At 41.8% G+C, this 18,644-nt stretch overlaps 1 protein-coding gene across 1 annotated transcript in view; it reads right to left on the bottom strand.

Moving 5' to 3' along the window:
- Nucleotides 1–18,644, bottom strand: part of FAT3 (FAT atypical cadherin 3) — a 635,634-nt gene that overhangs the window by 70,000 nt on the left and 546,990 nt on the right. Inside the window, exons 10-13 of the mRNA XM_011363289.2 lie at nucleotides 14,471–18,544; nucleotides 10,982–11,178; nucleotides 9,855–10,008; nucleotides 7,316–7,549 (exon numbers count right to left, since the gene is read on the bottom strand). Of these exons, the coding sequence (XP_011361591.1) occupies nucleotides 7,316–7,549; nucleotides 9,855–10,008; nucleotides 10,982–11,178; nucleotides 14,471–18,544 (4,659 nt within the window). The remainder of the gene's footprint in view (nucleotides 1–7,315; nucleotides 7,550–9,854; nucleotides 10,009–10,981; nucleotides 11,179–14,470; nucleotides 18,545–18,644) is intronic.

The raw sequence follows: 18,644 nt of genomic DNA, 5'->3' as shown, positions 1-18,644 counted from the left end.
GAATCAGAATCCAGTTTGTAGCTCAGGCCATGTTAATCCCTCAGAGTTTAGTCATATGTTAAATAGAACAGCAACCAAAATACATGCCAATTTGAAGGGTTGTTGTGAGGAATCGAAATAAGGAATCTGCAGTACTTGGAACAGTACGTGGCATGTAGTAGAAGCTCGAGAAGTAAACATTATGAGCCATATTACGATGATTATCATTTAAAATTCTTATTCAGCACCAGTCTTGCAGTGGAGAGTTTAAGGGCAGTGGGGGAGACATGCAAACATTTCCATGAAAAGATTATCTCAAAGTGCTGGGGGAGCTAAGGGCAGGGAGACCTAATTGCAGGGAGGGCAAATGTGGCCTCATGTGGTTCTTTCCATCCACTCTTGGGAGAGCCTCATGCTGACCCTTTGAGGTTGGCAAAGCAAACATTACTACTGTCACTCTAACATTATAGAAGGGGAAACAGTCTGAGGAAGGCCAATGACTAGCCTGAGGTCACACAGCTTACACATGGCACAGGGCACTAATCATCCAGGGTTTGCTTGCCCCACACCCATGTGGCCTCTTGATCGATCTGGTTACTAGGAGATGTGTCCCCCAGGGACATGTGGGGATGTCCCCATGGTCTGATCAGCAGGGTCCAGAGGAGGCCAGGGTATGAGGAATTGTCTACTTGGGAAGTCCCAAAAGGGAAAAGAGGCAGGCCCTCTGCATGCCTGCATTGTGTGATACATGGATATAGCCAACTTCCTCCTGATTCCACAGGCTGTCCATCCTCCTCATCCCACATACCCAGGGATGCTTCACCTCCTCTGTCAGCTATGCTTTTTTTCTTTTGGTTATGGGGCCAGTGCACAGGTAACATATTCAGCTAAGTCCTTCAAAGAGTACATGTTGAACATATATTTGTTTTCCTCCATGAGACCAGAAGGTGATGATGAAAGATTTAAAATCAAACACGAACCTCTATGAGACCAGAAGGGCGATGAGGAAAGATTGAAAACCTAACATCATCACAGGAGCTGGAACTTCGTTTTGGCCATCAAATTTGAAGATAAATGAGAGCTCCAGGTGTAGATGAGTGTTTCTGATTCTTCTGTTTTTCTTCTTCTTCTTGTTTCTGATTCTTATTGATTGGTGTGAATGACATTTTCTCAGACTTCATCCCAGGGAAGATGTAGAAAACTGCTAACCCACAGCATCTAGCCTTTGCTGTGGCCTTATCCCATTTCTTAGCTTTTCTTCCCAAGTCTCTTTTCATGGCTCTAAATAAGTGGCAGACACAGAGGCCAGGACGAGTCAGAAGAGGCAAGAAAACAACTGGATAGATTCATTTAAAGTGGTTTGGTCAGAAAGACATCCATTTGACAACCTTCAGCGTTTTTTTTCATGAACATTCCTTTCAGATAAATAATTTCCTGCTCTTTCATACGGAGCTACACTCCCAGAGCAAATGATGTTCAAAAATATTGGGCCAGCATTTCGCTTCCTCCGACAAGATCTGTGCTTTGGAAAACCAAGTTCATTTCAGCTTCTGCTCCATGAGAGCACAGCACAGGGGTCGTGACACCATCTCCCTCATGAAATTATGCAAAAAACAAATCCCCAACATGGACAGAGAGTGTATGTTATTACAGTGAATGATTGCTAAATTAAGGATCCTGATGCTGCTGAAAAACAAACACTTGGGTAAAAAAAAAAGGAAGTTTTGTCAAGAGGGCAGTTTTCTGTCTCTTTCATGTTCTCTGTTAATATGAAGATTTAACTCTCGACTTTAGAGAGAAAGGCATCATTTTGGAAGACTGAGAGAGAACTTCTCATATTTCCTGTTAATGTAACTCGCTCTGTAGATTGGGTCCGCTCTTTTATGTAAGCCAGCACCAACAGAGCTCTTGGTGGATGAGGCATTTCCCTCTCTCATTTCTTGGTGATGCTCTCTCACATTTCCCTTAGCCTCCGAAACAGACTCCCAGCACTCTCCTCAGAGTGCCTGGCCCAGCTGCTGCCATGTTAGTCTTCTGAGATGATAGAACCTCTTACCATATGGAGATGTCTGAGGGCAGATATGTGTCTTTCACTGGGTTATCCTCAGCATCTCCTTCTTAGTTCTTCGAACTCTGAATTTCAGGTTTTTTCTTTCTGCTCCTCTCATTTTCATTTCTAAGGTCAAGTGGTCTCTCCATATCGCTGAGGCGAATCCTCTTTATCCATATTAGGAATTCACCCTCTCCTGCCTCTTTAGGACCTGCTGAGCCAGTTGCCCTTTCCCGCTTTCATCATTGTGGCAGAGACAATGAGCACTTAGCAAATATCCCATGGCCTCCTCTATATTTCCTAGCCTCTTCTGACTAGTTCTGGGCAATGGATAGTGACAGAATAACATGGGTCTCTTCCAGGCTGACGCAGCTAAGAGTGGGTATGCCTCCTTTATCTCTCTCTTTCCTGCAGTGGAGACCTTGGGAGCTAAAGGTCAAGAAGGCGGTGTTCATAGGATGGAGGGGCCAGCTCTCTCTGTCACTGGATTGGCTCATGCCAACCTGTACTGCACATGCGAATGAATTAAACTTGCTGTGCTAAGATACTGAGACTTTTAAAAAGTCACCCTAGCCTAGCCTAGCCAAGCCTACCCTGGCTAATACAATTCTCTTCTCTCTCTCTTTCTCTCTCTCCCCTTCCTCCTCCCCTCACTGGCTACTAGATCTTTTCCTTCTTGCCTATCCAAATTCCAAGAGCCCCAACCCTTAAGACCCAACTTAAATGCTAATGCCACTTTGTTGGAAACTCAATGCTAATGCCCTAGTTGGAAACTCAATGCTCACATTTTAATGTTCCCACAGGGCCCTGTGCTAGCATTTTACACGTGCTATCTGGTTAGTCCTTACAAAATCCCTACTTTTACAGATGGGACTCTACTATAACACTTATTATATTATTCTTTGAATGTTCATTTGTGCATGCCTGTTTCCTACTATGACTGTAAACTGCTTGGTGGCAAGACCGCCCCGTTTTGCCATGAGTAGCAAACTTGTTCTCATTCCGACATTTTTTTCTGAAGGACTGTACTTTAATTCTCAATAAAGCTCCAATTTTTCATCTTTCTCTCTACACCAAATCCTACTTTAGGCCACCTATGCTATTTCTGTTCATGGAGCACCAAGTTTGAAATCTTGCCTAGCCTGTCTATCCAGTCACTTGCCGAAATTTAGGAAGTTCACATCTAAAATCTCTTTCATCTTCTCCTTCCTTTGAAATCTCAAAGTCACCACTATAATTTCGGTCCTTGTGTTCTTTCTCAATACCCTCTTAGAAGCTTTTCTCACCCGCATTTTAGAGGTTCCTATCAGATTTGCATTTCCAAAACCCAGAACTGATTTCTTTTCTCGAAGGTGCTCTGTGATTCTTTTCCACCTGTTGGTTTAAGTACACAATTCCCTTTGTGAACCGCCGCAATCAGGCCCCAGACTATTTTTCTTGTCACATTCACCTCTTAGTCTTGCACAACATGAAGTTCTCTGAATTATTTAGTTGGGTCCGCCATTCCCAGCTTTATGTCTTTATTCTCACGGCTTCTGTCTTCCTGAGTGCTTTTTTGCCTCTGCCTGTTGAAATCTCATTCAATTTGGGAGCTCTGGCTGTTAGTAAAGGTACGTGTGTTCCTGACTCATGCCCTTCACTACTGCATATGACCTGACGCAGGTCACTGCACATTCCTCATCCATGAGAATCTTGCAGCTCCTTTTGTAGTGCCTGCTACTTAGCTACCCATTAAATATTTGTTAAATTGAATGGAAAATAACTGTAACGTGTGTTACAAGACTCCAAGTTTCTCTGAAGCCCCTAAAAGAAGTCAAACCTTGCAGGAAATGTTACATAGGAAAGGAATAAGTGAGTTGCTCATTAGAACATTTCCTTGCATAGGTCCCTCATCCATAAGAGGAAAAACCTGTCCTCTCATATCTCAAATATCTGGAAATTGGCCTCTTGATAAATCATGGGCTATAGCATATTTCCAGTGCAAGTTTACATTTTATTTTCACGTCACTTTGCCTAAAATGGTCACAAATTTTAGTTCTGAACTTTATCATTGTATATTCCCTTTGCTGGCTTAAAAAATCTCTCAAAATTGGAAACATGGACACAAATCATGCCTCCAAGAGGTAAACTAAATAGTAAGATATTAACCCCCCAAAAGGTAAGTGCAAGCAAATGTTTCCTAATCTTTACTGAAAGGATTAAATTTTTATAAGTGTTAGGTCATGTGATGTCATTAGTTCATGAGATTGAGAAAATTAAGACTTTAATGCTAAAAGCTAAACAGTTGCCATGATATTTCTTAGACCTCATAAAGTGGGCATTAAAATGATCTTATCTGCCTCTGTTTTTAATTTATTTTTCACCTAGTCACTTACTTTAAGCTAAAGGAGTAAACCAATGTTTTTTTTACTAGAATCAAAACCAACTGGACAACTTGGACGGATCTCAAGGGAATAATGCTGAGTGAAAAAAGTTAATCTCCAAAGGTTGTAAAGTATATGATTCTATTTAAATAACATTTTTGAAACAAGAAAATCATAGATATGGAGAACAGTGGATGCCAGGGGCTAGAGACCGGGAAGGAAGTGTGGGGAGGAGGTCGGTGTGGCTACGAAGGGGCGGCAAGAGGGACCCTGGTGGTGGTGGTTACATAAAGCTGCACAGGTAATAAAATTACATAGAACTACACACACTCTCTCTCTCTCTCTCTAAAATCTAATTGTGTCACACAGTTATGCAAGATGTTATCATTGGGCGAAAGGTACAAACTCCTGTACATTTTTTTTTTTTGCAATTTCCTCTGAACCTATAATTATTTCAAAGTAAAAAAGTTTTTAAAAAACCAGTACATTTCTTTGTCACTTTAGGGAACAGACCTATGAGGTCAGGCGGTAACATAAGTAAGTGAAGTGGCTGGGAGCAGAGAGGTTGAGAACTGGCTGATATCAAGGAGTCAGCTTTTACATAGGTCCTACTGCTGTGGGACTGTGTGCCCAGAATTGCTGAGACTTCTGAGTGCTGTTGATGTTTTCATAAAATGCCAGAAATTAAAATGTTGAATAAAAAAATCTCCTGACTTTTACTGACAACTAATTCAAACTTGTTGGAATACTGTAGATAAGCCAAACTAAGTATACTAGAGGGCTAGATTCAACCTAATGATTCTTGTGCAAACTTAGCTTCAGGCCAGAGGTTCAGTTCGGCCATATGATAAACTGCTCCTTTCACAGCCTGGTAATCTCAGCGTGAAGCTCATGCTACTCTGTGGTCCCTTAGGAAAGACTGAGAAATGGGTATTCCTAAAAAAGTAAGTGTTCTGACCAGGCCACTACAGAAAATGGCATAAGCCACCAGTCACTGACACCCAGGGACTCTGGAGAATGTCGGTTTGATCACAGCTCAGACTGACACCACTGCTGCTGAAATCCCCCTATAAGCTCTGACCCAGATCTTCACATCCGCTTCCTCAGCATGATGCCTGGGACATAGCAGGTGCTCAGCTTGCGTTTTTAGAAGTGTTCCATTTGTTTTTTTTTTTTTCTCCAGCTACCTTAGTTCTTTTATTTCTTTAAAGTTAAATGAGTTCCACAAAAACTGAGAAAATGAACTAGAATCTGGTATCCTATGTTTTCCCGAGGCTGATATGATAGCTTGGTGATGTACTTTATATGTAGGTGTCAGCAGCACTCACAACCTCTGTGTCTATTTGAAGCTCTGAAAGTGAGCCTTTTGCTAATGAGTGCGAATGACCAGAGGGAGCTTCTGATAAGGTTATTATTCTAGTTTTGGCCCTTGAAAGGCTTTATCATCTCTGTCCTGCTGAATGCCCAGTCTAGTCTTCCCTTCTTCCCCAACTCCTAACCTGGACAGCTGACTCAGAAAAAGTGAAACGGAGGACAGAGCTAACAGCATATTCTTCACTACAACCGTATCCGAGAGTCAATAACTAACCGCCACTGTCTGAAACATTATAGGCCTTCATCACACTCCTGTCTTCAATCTCTAGTAGATAGAGATTCCTTCATGAAGGAAATGAGTAGAAAAAATACAATTTCTCAAAATCGGAATTTTAATTTACTTTACTTTTAATTAAAATAATTTTTAAATCTTAAAATGCCATCTATCGTCCGATTACACATGCTCAAAGTCAAATTTAAATTATTAAAATATACATTTGCATGATTTCTGTCCTCTCTTCCCCAAAAGTCTGCTTATAAGAGTCCAGAGAATGTCTTCTAATCTTCCTTTAAAAAAGAGCATTTGTAGTTATTGCATAATAGTAAATCAATAAAAGAGTCTTTTCCTGCTTATAATTTTTTACCAAGCTTTATAATATACAGACTTTCGAAGAGTTGGTTCTCAGCCTAGAAAAGTATGCTAATAAGGTAAGAGTGGTAATTCAAAGTGTAGCCACTAATTTCTCTAAGGGGAAATATGCGGAGACCCTAGGCTCTATATTCGTTTTCAACTAATTATCATGTATTTACCTTTCCATTAGTCCGATAATTTTTCTTTCAATTCAGAATTAAGCAATAAGACACTGAATTATATAAAGGCCTGTTTGGCATAGCAGACACATCCTATCATTCCCTAGCCCTGATTTACGGCTCTTAAGATGCACAACCAAGAGGCTGTCTACATGCCCTTTGTATTTATACTCCATCATGCAGTCACCTCAATAACTTATGCATTCTCAGAAGGACTACCTAGCAATTAACTCCAGTCTTTTCTCTCACCATCTCATTATGTAAAGTGGTTTTGAACACAAACTTTATTAGCAACTTTCAATTCTAATTCCTTCTTATCTCCCCCACCTTCGCCCTGACTAGAAATGTCAGTTTATATGTGACCAAAATACACTGGAAAATGGCAGTTTAAAAAATTCACATTAGACTGGCGGCACATTTAGTAATTGGTCTTTGCACTCTGGGGCACTACCATAAATCGAGATTGTCATATTTCAGCTGAAGCATGTGACGCAATTCCTTATAGAAATGGAAATGAATTCTCCCTGCCACACAACACAGCATTTTAACTACGTTCAGGAGGAATGGGTAAGTAAGAAAGCTATTATTTTTATTCTAAAGGTTAAGAAAAAAACCCGAACCCCCAATTCTTTGTTAGAAAGTAAAGGAATTCATAGTATTGGAAGAGCTGAAGTGTGGTTTAATGTACATGTTCTTGGTAAGGAACTAAGATGGGCCGATGAAACTAAAAGCAAGGCAGCATGTGAAGATGTGTCAAATGCACGAACAGAGAGGCATCCCATCAGTGGAACTGACTTACCAACGTCGGGATCCACAGCTTGAACTCTGGTCAACAGAGCCTTGGTGGCTGTGTTCTCATAGACACAGGTGTTATAGTGGTCAGAAGAGAACACAGGGGGATTATCGTTCACGTCCTCCAGGATCAAGCGGACATCGGACTGGCAGAACCTGCCACCCCCATCGGTGGCCCTGGCGATCAGGCTGTACGCAGGGACCCTCTCCCGGTCCAACAGAGCCAGGGTTTTTAACTCGCCTGTGAAAATAAACAGCTTGACGTTTCAAAAATGTTCTTTCTTTGAAGAGTAGAGGATCAACTATACAAAGAATCCCCATTACAGGAAAGACCGATGACATTTGGCTCAAGTGCCTCATACTTTGAAAAATAGAGCAAATTCGGTTTTAAGCACCAGGGGAATATTTATGGGATTCTGCATGCAACAACAAACCAATTGCTTGACCTTCAAATTAATTAATCCCATTGTGAAACTTCTGGTATCAGGGGTTCCTCATTTCAGCTACCTGGAGGAGCTCCATACCTCTTTAAACCTCCCAAGATCTGCTCTGGAGATCAGCCATGTCTCCGGATTTCTCCTATATCTCCAGAAAAGCATAGACAATGGACCAGTATCCTTAGTTCTCTGATGGTCAATCAATCATGTCAATAATCCATAGACTCAGAAGGGGCAAGCAATCTCTCTGCTTCCAGACACTCAACCTCTTTTTACGTCATCTTTTAGAGGAAAACTATCAGAATAAAGGCTGGCTTTAGCAGAGAGGTCTTGGGGGAGTCCTGTGCCATGTGAGCCCTACTTGCTAGGCAGTGGAAGGGCCTGTGGTTGCTGGGGGGTCCTGGTCGGGGAACGGTGGAGGAGCCTGGAGCAGCAGCTGTTTAGCAATGAACATGGAGGTAGGCCATGTCTGTATTTTAACCACTGGACCAGCTGCACTGGTGCTGGGTGTCGGCCCATGTGGAGGTTTTGTTTTTGCTGTTGAAATTTCAAGGGTTAAACAGCAAGTATAATGACAGACCTGAATAAATGCTATTTGGTAAAAAGTATGGCTCATGAAACATTATTACTCTAAAATAAAATTAGTGGATGTTATTTGGACTGTGCCATGTACCCTTATAAAGCAGTTCCTCCTATGGCTTCCTTGGTGCAGCCAGTTCTCAAACATAGGTTGAATCATTTCCCTCTCCTACTCAAAAACATCCAGTGGTTTTTCAGTTGGGCATTCAAGACCCTCCACGATCTGGTCTAAAGTCATTTTTCCTACCACTTTTCACACAAGCCATGCTATAGCTGCTGTCACCAGTGATCACGAGCATGGCATTTCCCCAATGTGTCATGCTCTCTGCTCACACTGCCCACTACAGTGTCCTGCTTTTGCTATTAGAATCTTGGTTCAGCTCAAATGCCAGCTCTTCTTTAAAACAGTTTTTTCTTCCCCCTCATCAGAATATCAGCTACTTTTTCCTCTGTGCTCAAATGTAACTCCCCCGATATCTCTCCTGGGCACTCATTTCATTCTATCATCATCATCATTATCATTATTATTATTATTGCTGCTGTTGATTATTATTATGATTACTGGCTTTCTGGTTTGTCTTTCCCACTGGGTTACAATATCCTTTGGGCATGGTTTATTTTGTTCATCTTGGAGTCTACCACAAAAATCCCATAAAGTTCTTTAATATTGACTAGCTACTCAATGAATGTTATCTGTTGAATAAATAATCATCGGGCACATATAGCCACGTAGTATATTCCTATGTAGCTCAGTGCTTCCGAGTAGGATACAAATGACATGGGAGTAGGGCAGAGAGGAGCCACTACCTTTCGAAGACTCAATATTTTGTTTACTAGGACCAAGACAACACTGGAAATATGCAAGTTATTCGATCTTTACACTTCACTTAAAAATTGTCATCGGATGAACCATCCAATACATAACACTGAAATAATTTACCTCCTTAGAAAATGTCTTTTCCATTAGCTCTGGCCTTCAATGCAGGCATTTGCCTTTGGCGTACATAACCTTTCACTTTATAAATTTCACCAGAATATGTAAGCAAATCTGAGGGCTCATAACTTTGGAAAAACTAAGCAGGAATGTTTAATAAAAACCAGACAAGTGTGTTAATAAGCCTCGGAAGAGACCCAAAAGAGATTTCAACAGGGAAAAACTCTCCTTACTAGCATTGCTGTATTGCTTGCATGGCAACCAGTGTTTGTGATGTAATTCTATTTATAGTCTTTATAGGACAGATGTTTTAACTCATGGATATGAGAAACAGGAGAAGCAAGTAGACATGTCTGATTACTTGATGCTAATAAATGTAGGTAAGTCAGGGCAAGTTGCATAAGCCAAACAGTTTGTGTGCTCCAGAGGACCCATCTTCAGATACCATGTGCAACTAGTATTTCTTGGAGTCCAAGACAGCCAGGCATTGTATCGTATCAAGGCTCTGTTACTCACTAGTGATGAGACCATATGAGAACTTAACTTTTTTCATGGATTAATAATAGCATTTACCCAAAAAATAAATTTCACCTTACCACTTTCTGGATCTAGAAAAAATTCACTGTGTCCAGATCCATAGAGTGAGTATCGTATATCTCCATTGGATCCAATATCAGCATCCTTGGCACTGATCTTCAGGATGATTTTATTTGATGGAATATCTTCGGGAAATAATGCCGTATATGCAACCTAGGCAAAGGTAAAAAAAAAAATAGGCATTTAAATCATTAGCATTTGTGGGGCAGTTGCCACAGTTCGCATGATAAATGATTTCTTTAAAAATGCATTCATATAATTTAGTTTTGGTTATTTTTTCTTGAACCATAGAACCGTCTTACAATATATGATGAAACATGGTATATCTCTTGCCTTGCCCCTCCCATGCTCACTCATTCAGCAAATACTGACTGAGCACCTACAATGTGCTACTTAGATGCTATGAGTACAATGGTGAAGAAAACAGACAAAAATCTCTGTCCCCATGGAAACATGACACACATCACGTATTGATCACAGTCCTCTTTTCTGTTAAGCACCAGTGAGTCCTTGGGACCCTTCAATTCTTTAAAGAGGCACTACTAACATTTGGCATTAGCATGAGAGATTAAAATCTATTTGCAACACTTTTCTAAGCTGTAGAACACCGATACTGTCTCTTGGTCCACATGGTGAGGAAAAGGTAAATTAATAGTGATTTAATTTCAGTACAAAAGAAAATGAAATCTAGTACTGGCACCTTGCACTGGCTGTCATGTTTTGTACTGTGGTGGAAGGACTACTTCATGAGGAGCCTGGAGATCTGGGTTCACTGCCAACATTGCTACTAACCAGCTGTGCAAACTTATACGAAAAAAGTAATTTATGCTTTTAGTGGTCCATGTCTCTCTTATTAAATCAGGGATTTAGACAGAATAAGTCTTAAGGTCCTTTCTGATTCCTTAAAAGTTAAAGACTCACAGTTTTGTTTTTGTGGTTTTGGTGGGCAAAATTAGGTACCTGATCGTGCTACTTTCCATGTTTATAATATTTCATTCACTAATGAAGGAGATAAGAGCAGAATTAGCCTGGCCTTATGCAGAAAAGGGAAATAGGTTTTGATTTAATTTTAAAGAAGCAGAGTAAAAGGCAGCAACACATCCGATATATACACCACAGATCTCACCTGATCACACACTGGGCTATTGTCATTCACATCACTGACAGTCACTTCCACCATGGCCTGTGTCACAAAGAGCCCATCGGTGGCAGTGATATTGAGGAAGTAAATGTCTTGTTCTTCTCTATCTAGAGGTCTCTTCACGTAGACCTTCCATTCGTTCTGCACCAGGCCCAGGGCAAACCTTCCTCGGGGGTTCCCTCCTGTAGTGAAAAAAGTTTTGAACACATGCTATGAAAAGCTTCGGTCTACACCTACAGTGAGAGGCCTGTGTAGGGTCATCCAAGTGTCCCTCAAACTGTATCATTTATGATACTGAATAAAAATTGGTTCTCGTTTCCTTTTGATTCTTGTGCAACAAAGCCTGATATTTACATGCTTGGTTTATGTAGAAAGTAAAACAATAACTTTCCAAGAGAATAAAATGCACTTAGAGAAGCTAGAGATGATCTCTTGTTTAGTTCTCCTTAAGGACAATCAAGCTCAAACTGTGAACAATCAGTCCTCTTCTCAGGATGATACAATTGTCTTTCCACTTTGTCTCAAGAGAGGATGTAATACATGGTAGCTCTTGTTACCAAGACAATTTCATTAGCTGTTGATTATGCAATCAAGGAAAGGCAGTCCATTCTATTAAGGAATCTTTTAATGAAGGCTTTATCATACAGCTACGCTCTTCTCATAAGGACTGGGGTTTGGGGGGAAAAGTTTGGGTCAGAGTAAGACACACGAGCATCAAATAGCCCTAACGAGGGGTCATATAAAGAGTGGTTCAGAGATAAGCACTGCAATTAGATCAAATTTATCAGAGCGAAGCTGGTGAAAGCGGAAGAAAAGCAGAGGAGATGAAATGGAATGGCTTTTTATGATGCTGAAACACCGACAGTGATCCCAGCAATATTGCTTTCCCACATCATTGTATTACACGGTGACAAAAGTGGCTTGGAAAGATAGGAAGAGGGCGGAAGAAAACTACCTTGACATTCTAATCCCGAAGAGAGAAATAATGTCACTTCAAACAAGGAGGAAGACTGGACCAGACAACTGGCAAGGAGCCCAGAATCCAGTTAGATAATCACTGTTTCATTTATTTAGCCATTCAACAAGAATTTATCGCCTGCTCTGGGCCAGGCACTGTTCCAGGCAGTAGGGCCACAGCAGTGCACAAAACTGACAAAATCCCTGCTCTCCTGGCGGAGCTCACATTCCAGTGAGGAAGACTGGCAAGAAACAAACAAATAAGGAAACATACTGCATACTGGCTGCTATTTCATTAAAAAAGTGGAGCCATTTCATCTTCTTACAATGAATCTTTAAAAGACCAGAGGGCAAAGCTCTTGGTCCTGCTGAAGGGATGGAATGGGAAGTAGTGGAATTTTGAGACCAGACTGCACTCTCGATTATAAGGCATGTGGGGGAGGGAACAGAACGGAGTCCAGAGGCCTCAGCAGTGAGGGGCAAACATGGGTAAATGGACCATGATGGGTAGACAGTGCAGAAAAGATGAGGGTCACACTCTTTTCTAGAGCAGCGGTTCTCAGTTTGGGTGACTGTGCCTCTCCCCAACCTCTGGGGGACACTGTCAATGTCTGGAGACATTTTGAATGTCACCTTAGGAGTCCATGATGGTGGTGCTACTGGAACCCATTGAGTAGAGGCCAGAGATGCTGCTCATCATCCTGTAATGCACAGAAGGGCCACCTACAACAAAGATTTATCTACCCAGAATGTCAACAGTATCGAGGTTGAGAAACCTGCTCTGGTGAGGCTTGGGGTTCTCCTTGGGAGATCAGTTTCTTCCATCACTGGCTAGGATTTGATTAGGTTGCAGTTGAATATTGTTTAAGCATGCACGAGTTTAACCTACTGAGTGCTTTTGGTGTAGGCTCACACTGTTCTTTTGTTAAATAAAATGATTAACGGTCTTTTGTTAATCTGTGGCAGCACAGCCAAGTTGTGTTACATCAAGAGCAAAAATTAAATCCCATTAAAACCAGCTGGTGGTTGGCACTGCTAATAGTAACAGTAGCTTTAAGCTACCCTGTTGCCATCACTTCGGTATAGTTGATGGGATGGTCCCTTTAAATCATCCATTAAAAATTCAGAGACAATATGTAAATACTTAAAGCTGAGTATTTAACAATTCTTCCAATCAGAAAAGTATCACTCAGAATGACTAACAAGTTTTTGTCTGAAACTAAATGTAAATAAATCAGAGTGATACTTCATTCACCTTTCTTTTCTTACCACTCTCTCTCTCGTCTTTACTGCAGAAATACATATTTTAATAAAAGAGGGAAGGTATCAGATAAAGTATAAAATGCATAAAGAGCTTTAAGCAGAAAACGTCATGAAAATAGTTCCATGAAGGAGAAAGAGAAGGAAAAGACAGAGAAGGAGAAGAGAAAGAGGAGTAATCCAGAAAAGAAGCGTGGCAATCCGGAGTGGTGACACATATGCTCTCCTGTTGATCTTATTCTGCAGTGATTAATTAACTTTCCCACTAATGTACTTAAGCAGATTCTGTGTCCTGAGGGCATTGTAATTAATTCATTTTTCACGTTGAATAATGTAGTTTTTCTAAAGGGAAGCCACCTGACTACGAGTATTGATGGATTCTTTAAAATCTTTTGGCACTTTGCTTATGTTCTGCCTTTGAATGTCACAACATCAAAATATGAGATTTAAAACCCCAAAATAGTTTTTAGGAAGACTGCTCCCACACCACCCACCTTCTCTTCTTTGCAGTTTAAAGCATCCTGCTTGGAAAGCTACCCATGATCAAGACACCCTTTCTTCACTCTGACATGAAATCCTCAGGCCCTCGGAGCAATGGTGACATATTTTGTGCCCTCCGCGTGACCTCATTCATATATCTCGGCTTTCTCATTGAACTGCTACTTACTATTTGGGGAGACAGAAAAGGGATCAAAGAAAATTGAGTTGTCAGAAGAAATATCTTTGGCTTAGAGTTATAACTTAGGATTTTTCAACAAAAGGTCAAACCAGGCTCTCTAGTGTGTATTATGTGTGTGCATGTGTGAGTTTTTACCATCAAAAGAAACTAGTAAATGAAGCTTACTGGAGTCAAGCTATTTGATTTTTTTTTTTTTTTTTTTACCTTTTCAAAAAAGTAGGAAAAAGGAATATGGTTTAATATTATCTCTTTACCAAAAAGAGCTGTTATTTTCATTTCTTCAACTGAGTTACTTGGCTGGACTTCTTGTTGAATGATAAAAAGTGACACAAGGACTGGGTACCGATCTGGGTAATCTGTCACAGGAAAACCGATGAACTCCAAGCTAAGGCTGAGTTAGCAACAACCAACAACCGAAAAACCGCATCTACTCAGAGATCTTTTACACTTCCCCAGAGAGAAGTTATCACTCTCAATCCCTCATCTCATCTTCCTTGTTCTCTCCTACTCTCACTCTCTGCGACCCTCCATCTTTAGAAAGCAGAGCACATAGCAAAAACCAAGGGTGGTAGACTGACCTGTAATATGGTAGCTCACTTGGCGATTAATGTCAGAAGTGTCTCTGTCCCACGTGCTGAGGATGGCTACCACCTCTCCCGGAGGGTCACTCTCTTTCACATTCCCTTGGTATACCTCGTGGGCAAAGACTGGAGCATTGTCATTTATATCTGTCACCCTGACAGAGACCAAAGCCGTGGAAGAAAGAGAGAAGGCCTCTCCAAGGTCAGAAGCCACCACGGAGAAGGTGAATGAGGGGTCTGTCTCGTGATCCAGGTCCTTCAAGGTACTGATCCAGCCTGTGTTGCTGTCAATGTTGAATGCTTCCATTACCTTTTCGGGCTGGGAATCTGAGTGGAGGGAGTAAGTGACTTGCCCATTGGCTCCCCAATCCATGTCGATGGCTCTCACCTGTGTGAGTTTGGTGCCAACAGGCATCCCTTCCATTATGATGGTCTCGTAGCTTGACGTTTCAAAAACTGGCTTGTTGTCATTCAAATCCAACACCTTGATATCTACATCCACAGTAAACACAATGTCTACCTTGTCCATGGGTATAGTGGCTGCTACTTTAAAGTGGAAGGCCGGGTTGATTTCATGATCAAGGCGTTTGTCAAGCTTGATCATGCCTGTTTCCTGTTCTATGATGAAGACACTCCCTTTGTTATTTTCTGGCCGTTCCCCATTAACTGTGCTGAACCTGACATTCTGATTGGGCAGAATCCTCAGGGTGTCCACTGTGCTCCCAATGGCTGTATCTTCTGAAACAGTAAAAGAATACTGAGACTGGGTAAATGAAGGCAAAAATGTTTCAGGGGGCAAGACGTGGATATAGACAGGAATGAGGGAGTGCTTTACTGGAATGCCTCCATCTACTGCTTTGACAAAGAATGACAGCACTGTGTTTTTCAGCTGGTTAAAATTGCCCTTCGTGACCATCCAGCCATTGTCAGGATCGATTTCCAGGAGGTCAGCCACTGAGACGGAGGCCTCACTATACAGGGAATAAGTAGTCCTTGAATTTGCTCCATCATCTGGATCTATGGCTTGAACCTGAGTGACTAAGTGGCCCCTTCCAACATCTGCCCTGACACTGGCTCGGTATTCTACTGTCATGAACTGGGGAGCATTGTCATTTTCATCCACAACAATCACCCTTACGGTGCAGAACGTCGTTCTCCCTCCACCATCAAGGGCCCTCAAGAAAATACTAATGTCTCCTTCTAGTGGGTTTTCCCGGTCAAGCCTTTCTGTTGTGATGATCTGTCCATTGCTATCTATGAGAAACCGATCTTTAGCAAAGTCGTTGATGATGGCATAGCTGATCTGACCATACGTCCCTGGATCCCCATCCGTGGCTCGAACGTGGATTACCTTCGTCCCGGCAGCCGCATTCTCTCTAACCTCAGCTACATAGGTGTTTTGTGAAAAGGCAGGGCTATACAGGTTAGCCCCGAGTACCCTAATATGCACCTGTGCAGTGCTAGTGAACAACCCATCAGAGACTGACACATTGAGACTGTACAGAGGCTCCATCCGCTGCTTCCGGTGGTTGGACAGTGTGATGACGCCACTCCTGCTGTCCATCAGAAAACTCGTCCGGTCATTCCCCGATAAAATGTTATATTCCAACCGGTCAAAATCAGAGCTGTCTGCATCAGAGGCTTGCACACAGGTTACAAAATGGCCCCGGGGGGCTAATTCACTCACATATGACTCATAAATGAGCTGATTAAAAACAGGAGGGTTGTCATTTATGTCTGAGATGTAGATATGAACCAGGACCTCACTGCTTAGTGATGGGAAGCCATTATCTGTCGCTCTGACTTTCAAAGTGCAGTGTTGCACTAACTCATAGTCCAGCATCCTCGCTGTCAAGATTAAGCCACTTGCACTGTCAATGTGAAAATAATCTGTGCTGTTGTAAGTATCCTGGACAATCTGATAATGTACCATTTTATTGTTTTCTGAGTCTGCATCAGTAGAGACAACTTGCAAAACTGGCGTCCCAATGAGAGATGCTTCTGATAAGGTTGTATTGTATGTGGGTTGGTCGAAAATAGGGGGATTGTCATTTACATCATTAACTAACAAGTCAACGGTGACTTCAGCCCTAGCACCAGTAAGGGCATCACTGGCTCTTACTGTCAACTTGTAAACAGATGTAATTTCATAATCCAAAGGGCTAACGACTTTCAGGACCCCGGTGTCAAAGTCAATGTTAAATTGTTTATAAAGATCCCCATCAATAATGATATATATGATGCCTTGGCCTTCTGGACTGGTGGCATTGATGCTTAGAATGGAGGTGTCCATTCTTATGTCTTCGTTGATGGATGCCGTATAAAAGGGTTTATCAAACACAGGCATTGCTTTGTTGACAATAGTAATGGGAAGTTCCACAGATGTGGACAAAGAAGGTTTTCCACCATCTTTGGCTAGGATGGTGACTCCATACTCAATGTTGGACAAGTCAGAGTTGAATGCTTCTTTTAAAATGACAGTCCCTGAATTTGGGTTAATTTCGAAGTGGCCATAGTCATCCTGTAGGACATAGGTCACTTCTCCATTTGCACCTTTATCTTTGTCAATAGCTGTCACCTGGTAAATCAGAGTCCCGGGCTCAGCATCAACTTGCACAGCAGCATAGTAAGGGAGGCCCACAAAGACCGGAGAATTGTCATTTATGTCTTCGATGTTAACTCTGACTACTACCCTAGCCACACGCAGATGGTCCATCTCACGGCTAGCTTCCACCACCAGGTCATATAATTCCTGTTCTTCGCGGTCAAAGGGGACTCCAGTGGTCTGAATGACCCCTGAGGTAGACTTTATCTTGAACTTATTTCCTGGGTTTAAGATGCTATATTTTAAGGGCTCATTAAGGCGATTTCCAACTGCATTGACGACAGCAACTTTGGTTATATTAGTATTGTTCTCTGAGATTGAGGTGGAGTAAAAGCTTTGTGTAAAGTGGAGGCCACTGTCCATGGCTTCTTTAACTGAGACGGTGACCATGGATGTACTGTAGAACTTTCCATCAGATACTTTAACTATCAGCACATAGTGATCTTTGGAGAGGTTGTTGTTTTTTATGGTGAGCACTCCACTGTTTGCATCAATTAAAAAATGATCCAAGCTGCCTTCCATCAGGCTATATGTCAGCTCAGGGGGCACCTCGGCATCGGGATCCGTGGCACTAACTTTCAGAACTTCCACTCCAACATAGGTAGGTAGAAGTAAGACAGTCTCAAACACAGCCTGAGTGAAAACAGGAGGGTTATCATTCACGTCTGTCACCTCTATGTTGACTTCAACAGGACTCTCTGCAGTCAGCTGGGGGCTACCACTGTCTCGCACGTGCACATGAAAATGGAAATGGGAGATAGTCTCATGGTCCAGAGTGGCAATTGTTCTGATTGCACCTGTACTGGAGTCCACTGTGAAGAACTTCTTGGCCGTGGACTCCACAATCTGATACACAAGCAGAGCATTCCGGTTGCTGTCAGCATCGGTGGCTCGAATCACCAGTGGGCTGTTATCTAAGCTTCTGACAATGCTATTAACTGGGGCAGCCTCACTTAGGCTGCCCGAATATTGAGAGAAGAGAAAAACTGGGGCGTTATCATTTTCATCAACAATTTGAATATTGACTGTGACATTGGAAGCCATTCCTGCCATGTTAGTGGCCTGTACGATGAGCTGATAAGTGGAAGTCCGCTCGTAATCCAATGCCTTCCGAGTGGTGATGACTCCAGAATATGGATTTATAGTGAAGATCCCATCAAAGTTTCCATCTTTGACTTCATAGATGAGGGTAGATTGACTGATGGCAGAAATTAGAATGACTGATGTTCCAATATCAACATTTTCATTTACTTCTGCTTGGTAGTCTTTATGAGTGAACTTGGGGTGAGAATTATCAGACATGGTGACAGAAATGCGCACAATTGCAGTGGCAGACATCGATGGGGAACCCTGATCCGTGGCTTTGACTGACAGGACAAACTGACCCATCATTGTCATGTCTGGTTCTTTGGAAACAGTGATGATGCCCAGGATTGGTTCGATTTTAAATGTGTTCCCAGTGTTCCCTATAATATAGAAATCAACAGAGAAATTAATTGCAATTGGGTCAGTTTTTGAAGATTAACTTTTCATCTAAAGGCTACTGCAACATGGCAAGTAGAAAGC

This window comes from Pteropus vampyrus, unplaced genomic scaffold, assembly GCF_000151845.1.
Source record: "Pteropus vampyrus isolate Shadow unplaced genomic scaffold, Pvam_2.0 Scaffold84, whole genome shotgun sequence".
Classification (NCBI taxonomy): Eukaryota; Metazoa; Chordata; class Mammalia; order Chiroptera; family Pteropodidae; genus Pteropus; species Pteropus vampyrus.
Note: the sequence above shows the minus strand (reverse complement) of the source record. Positions and strands in the feature narration are given on the sequence as shown.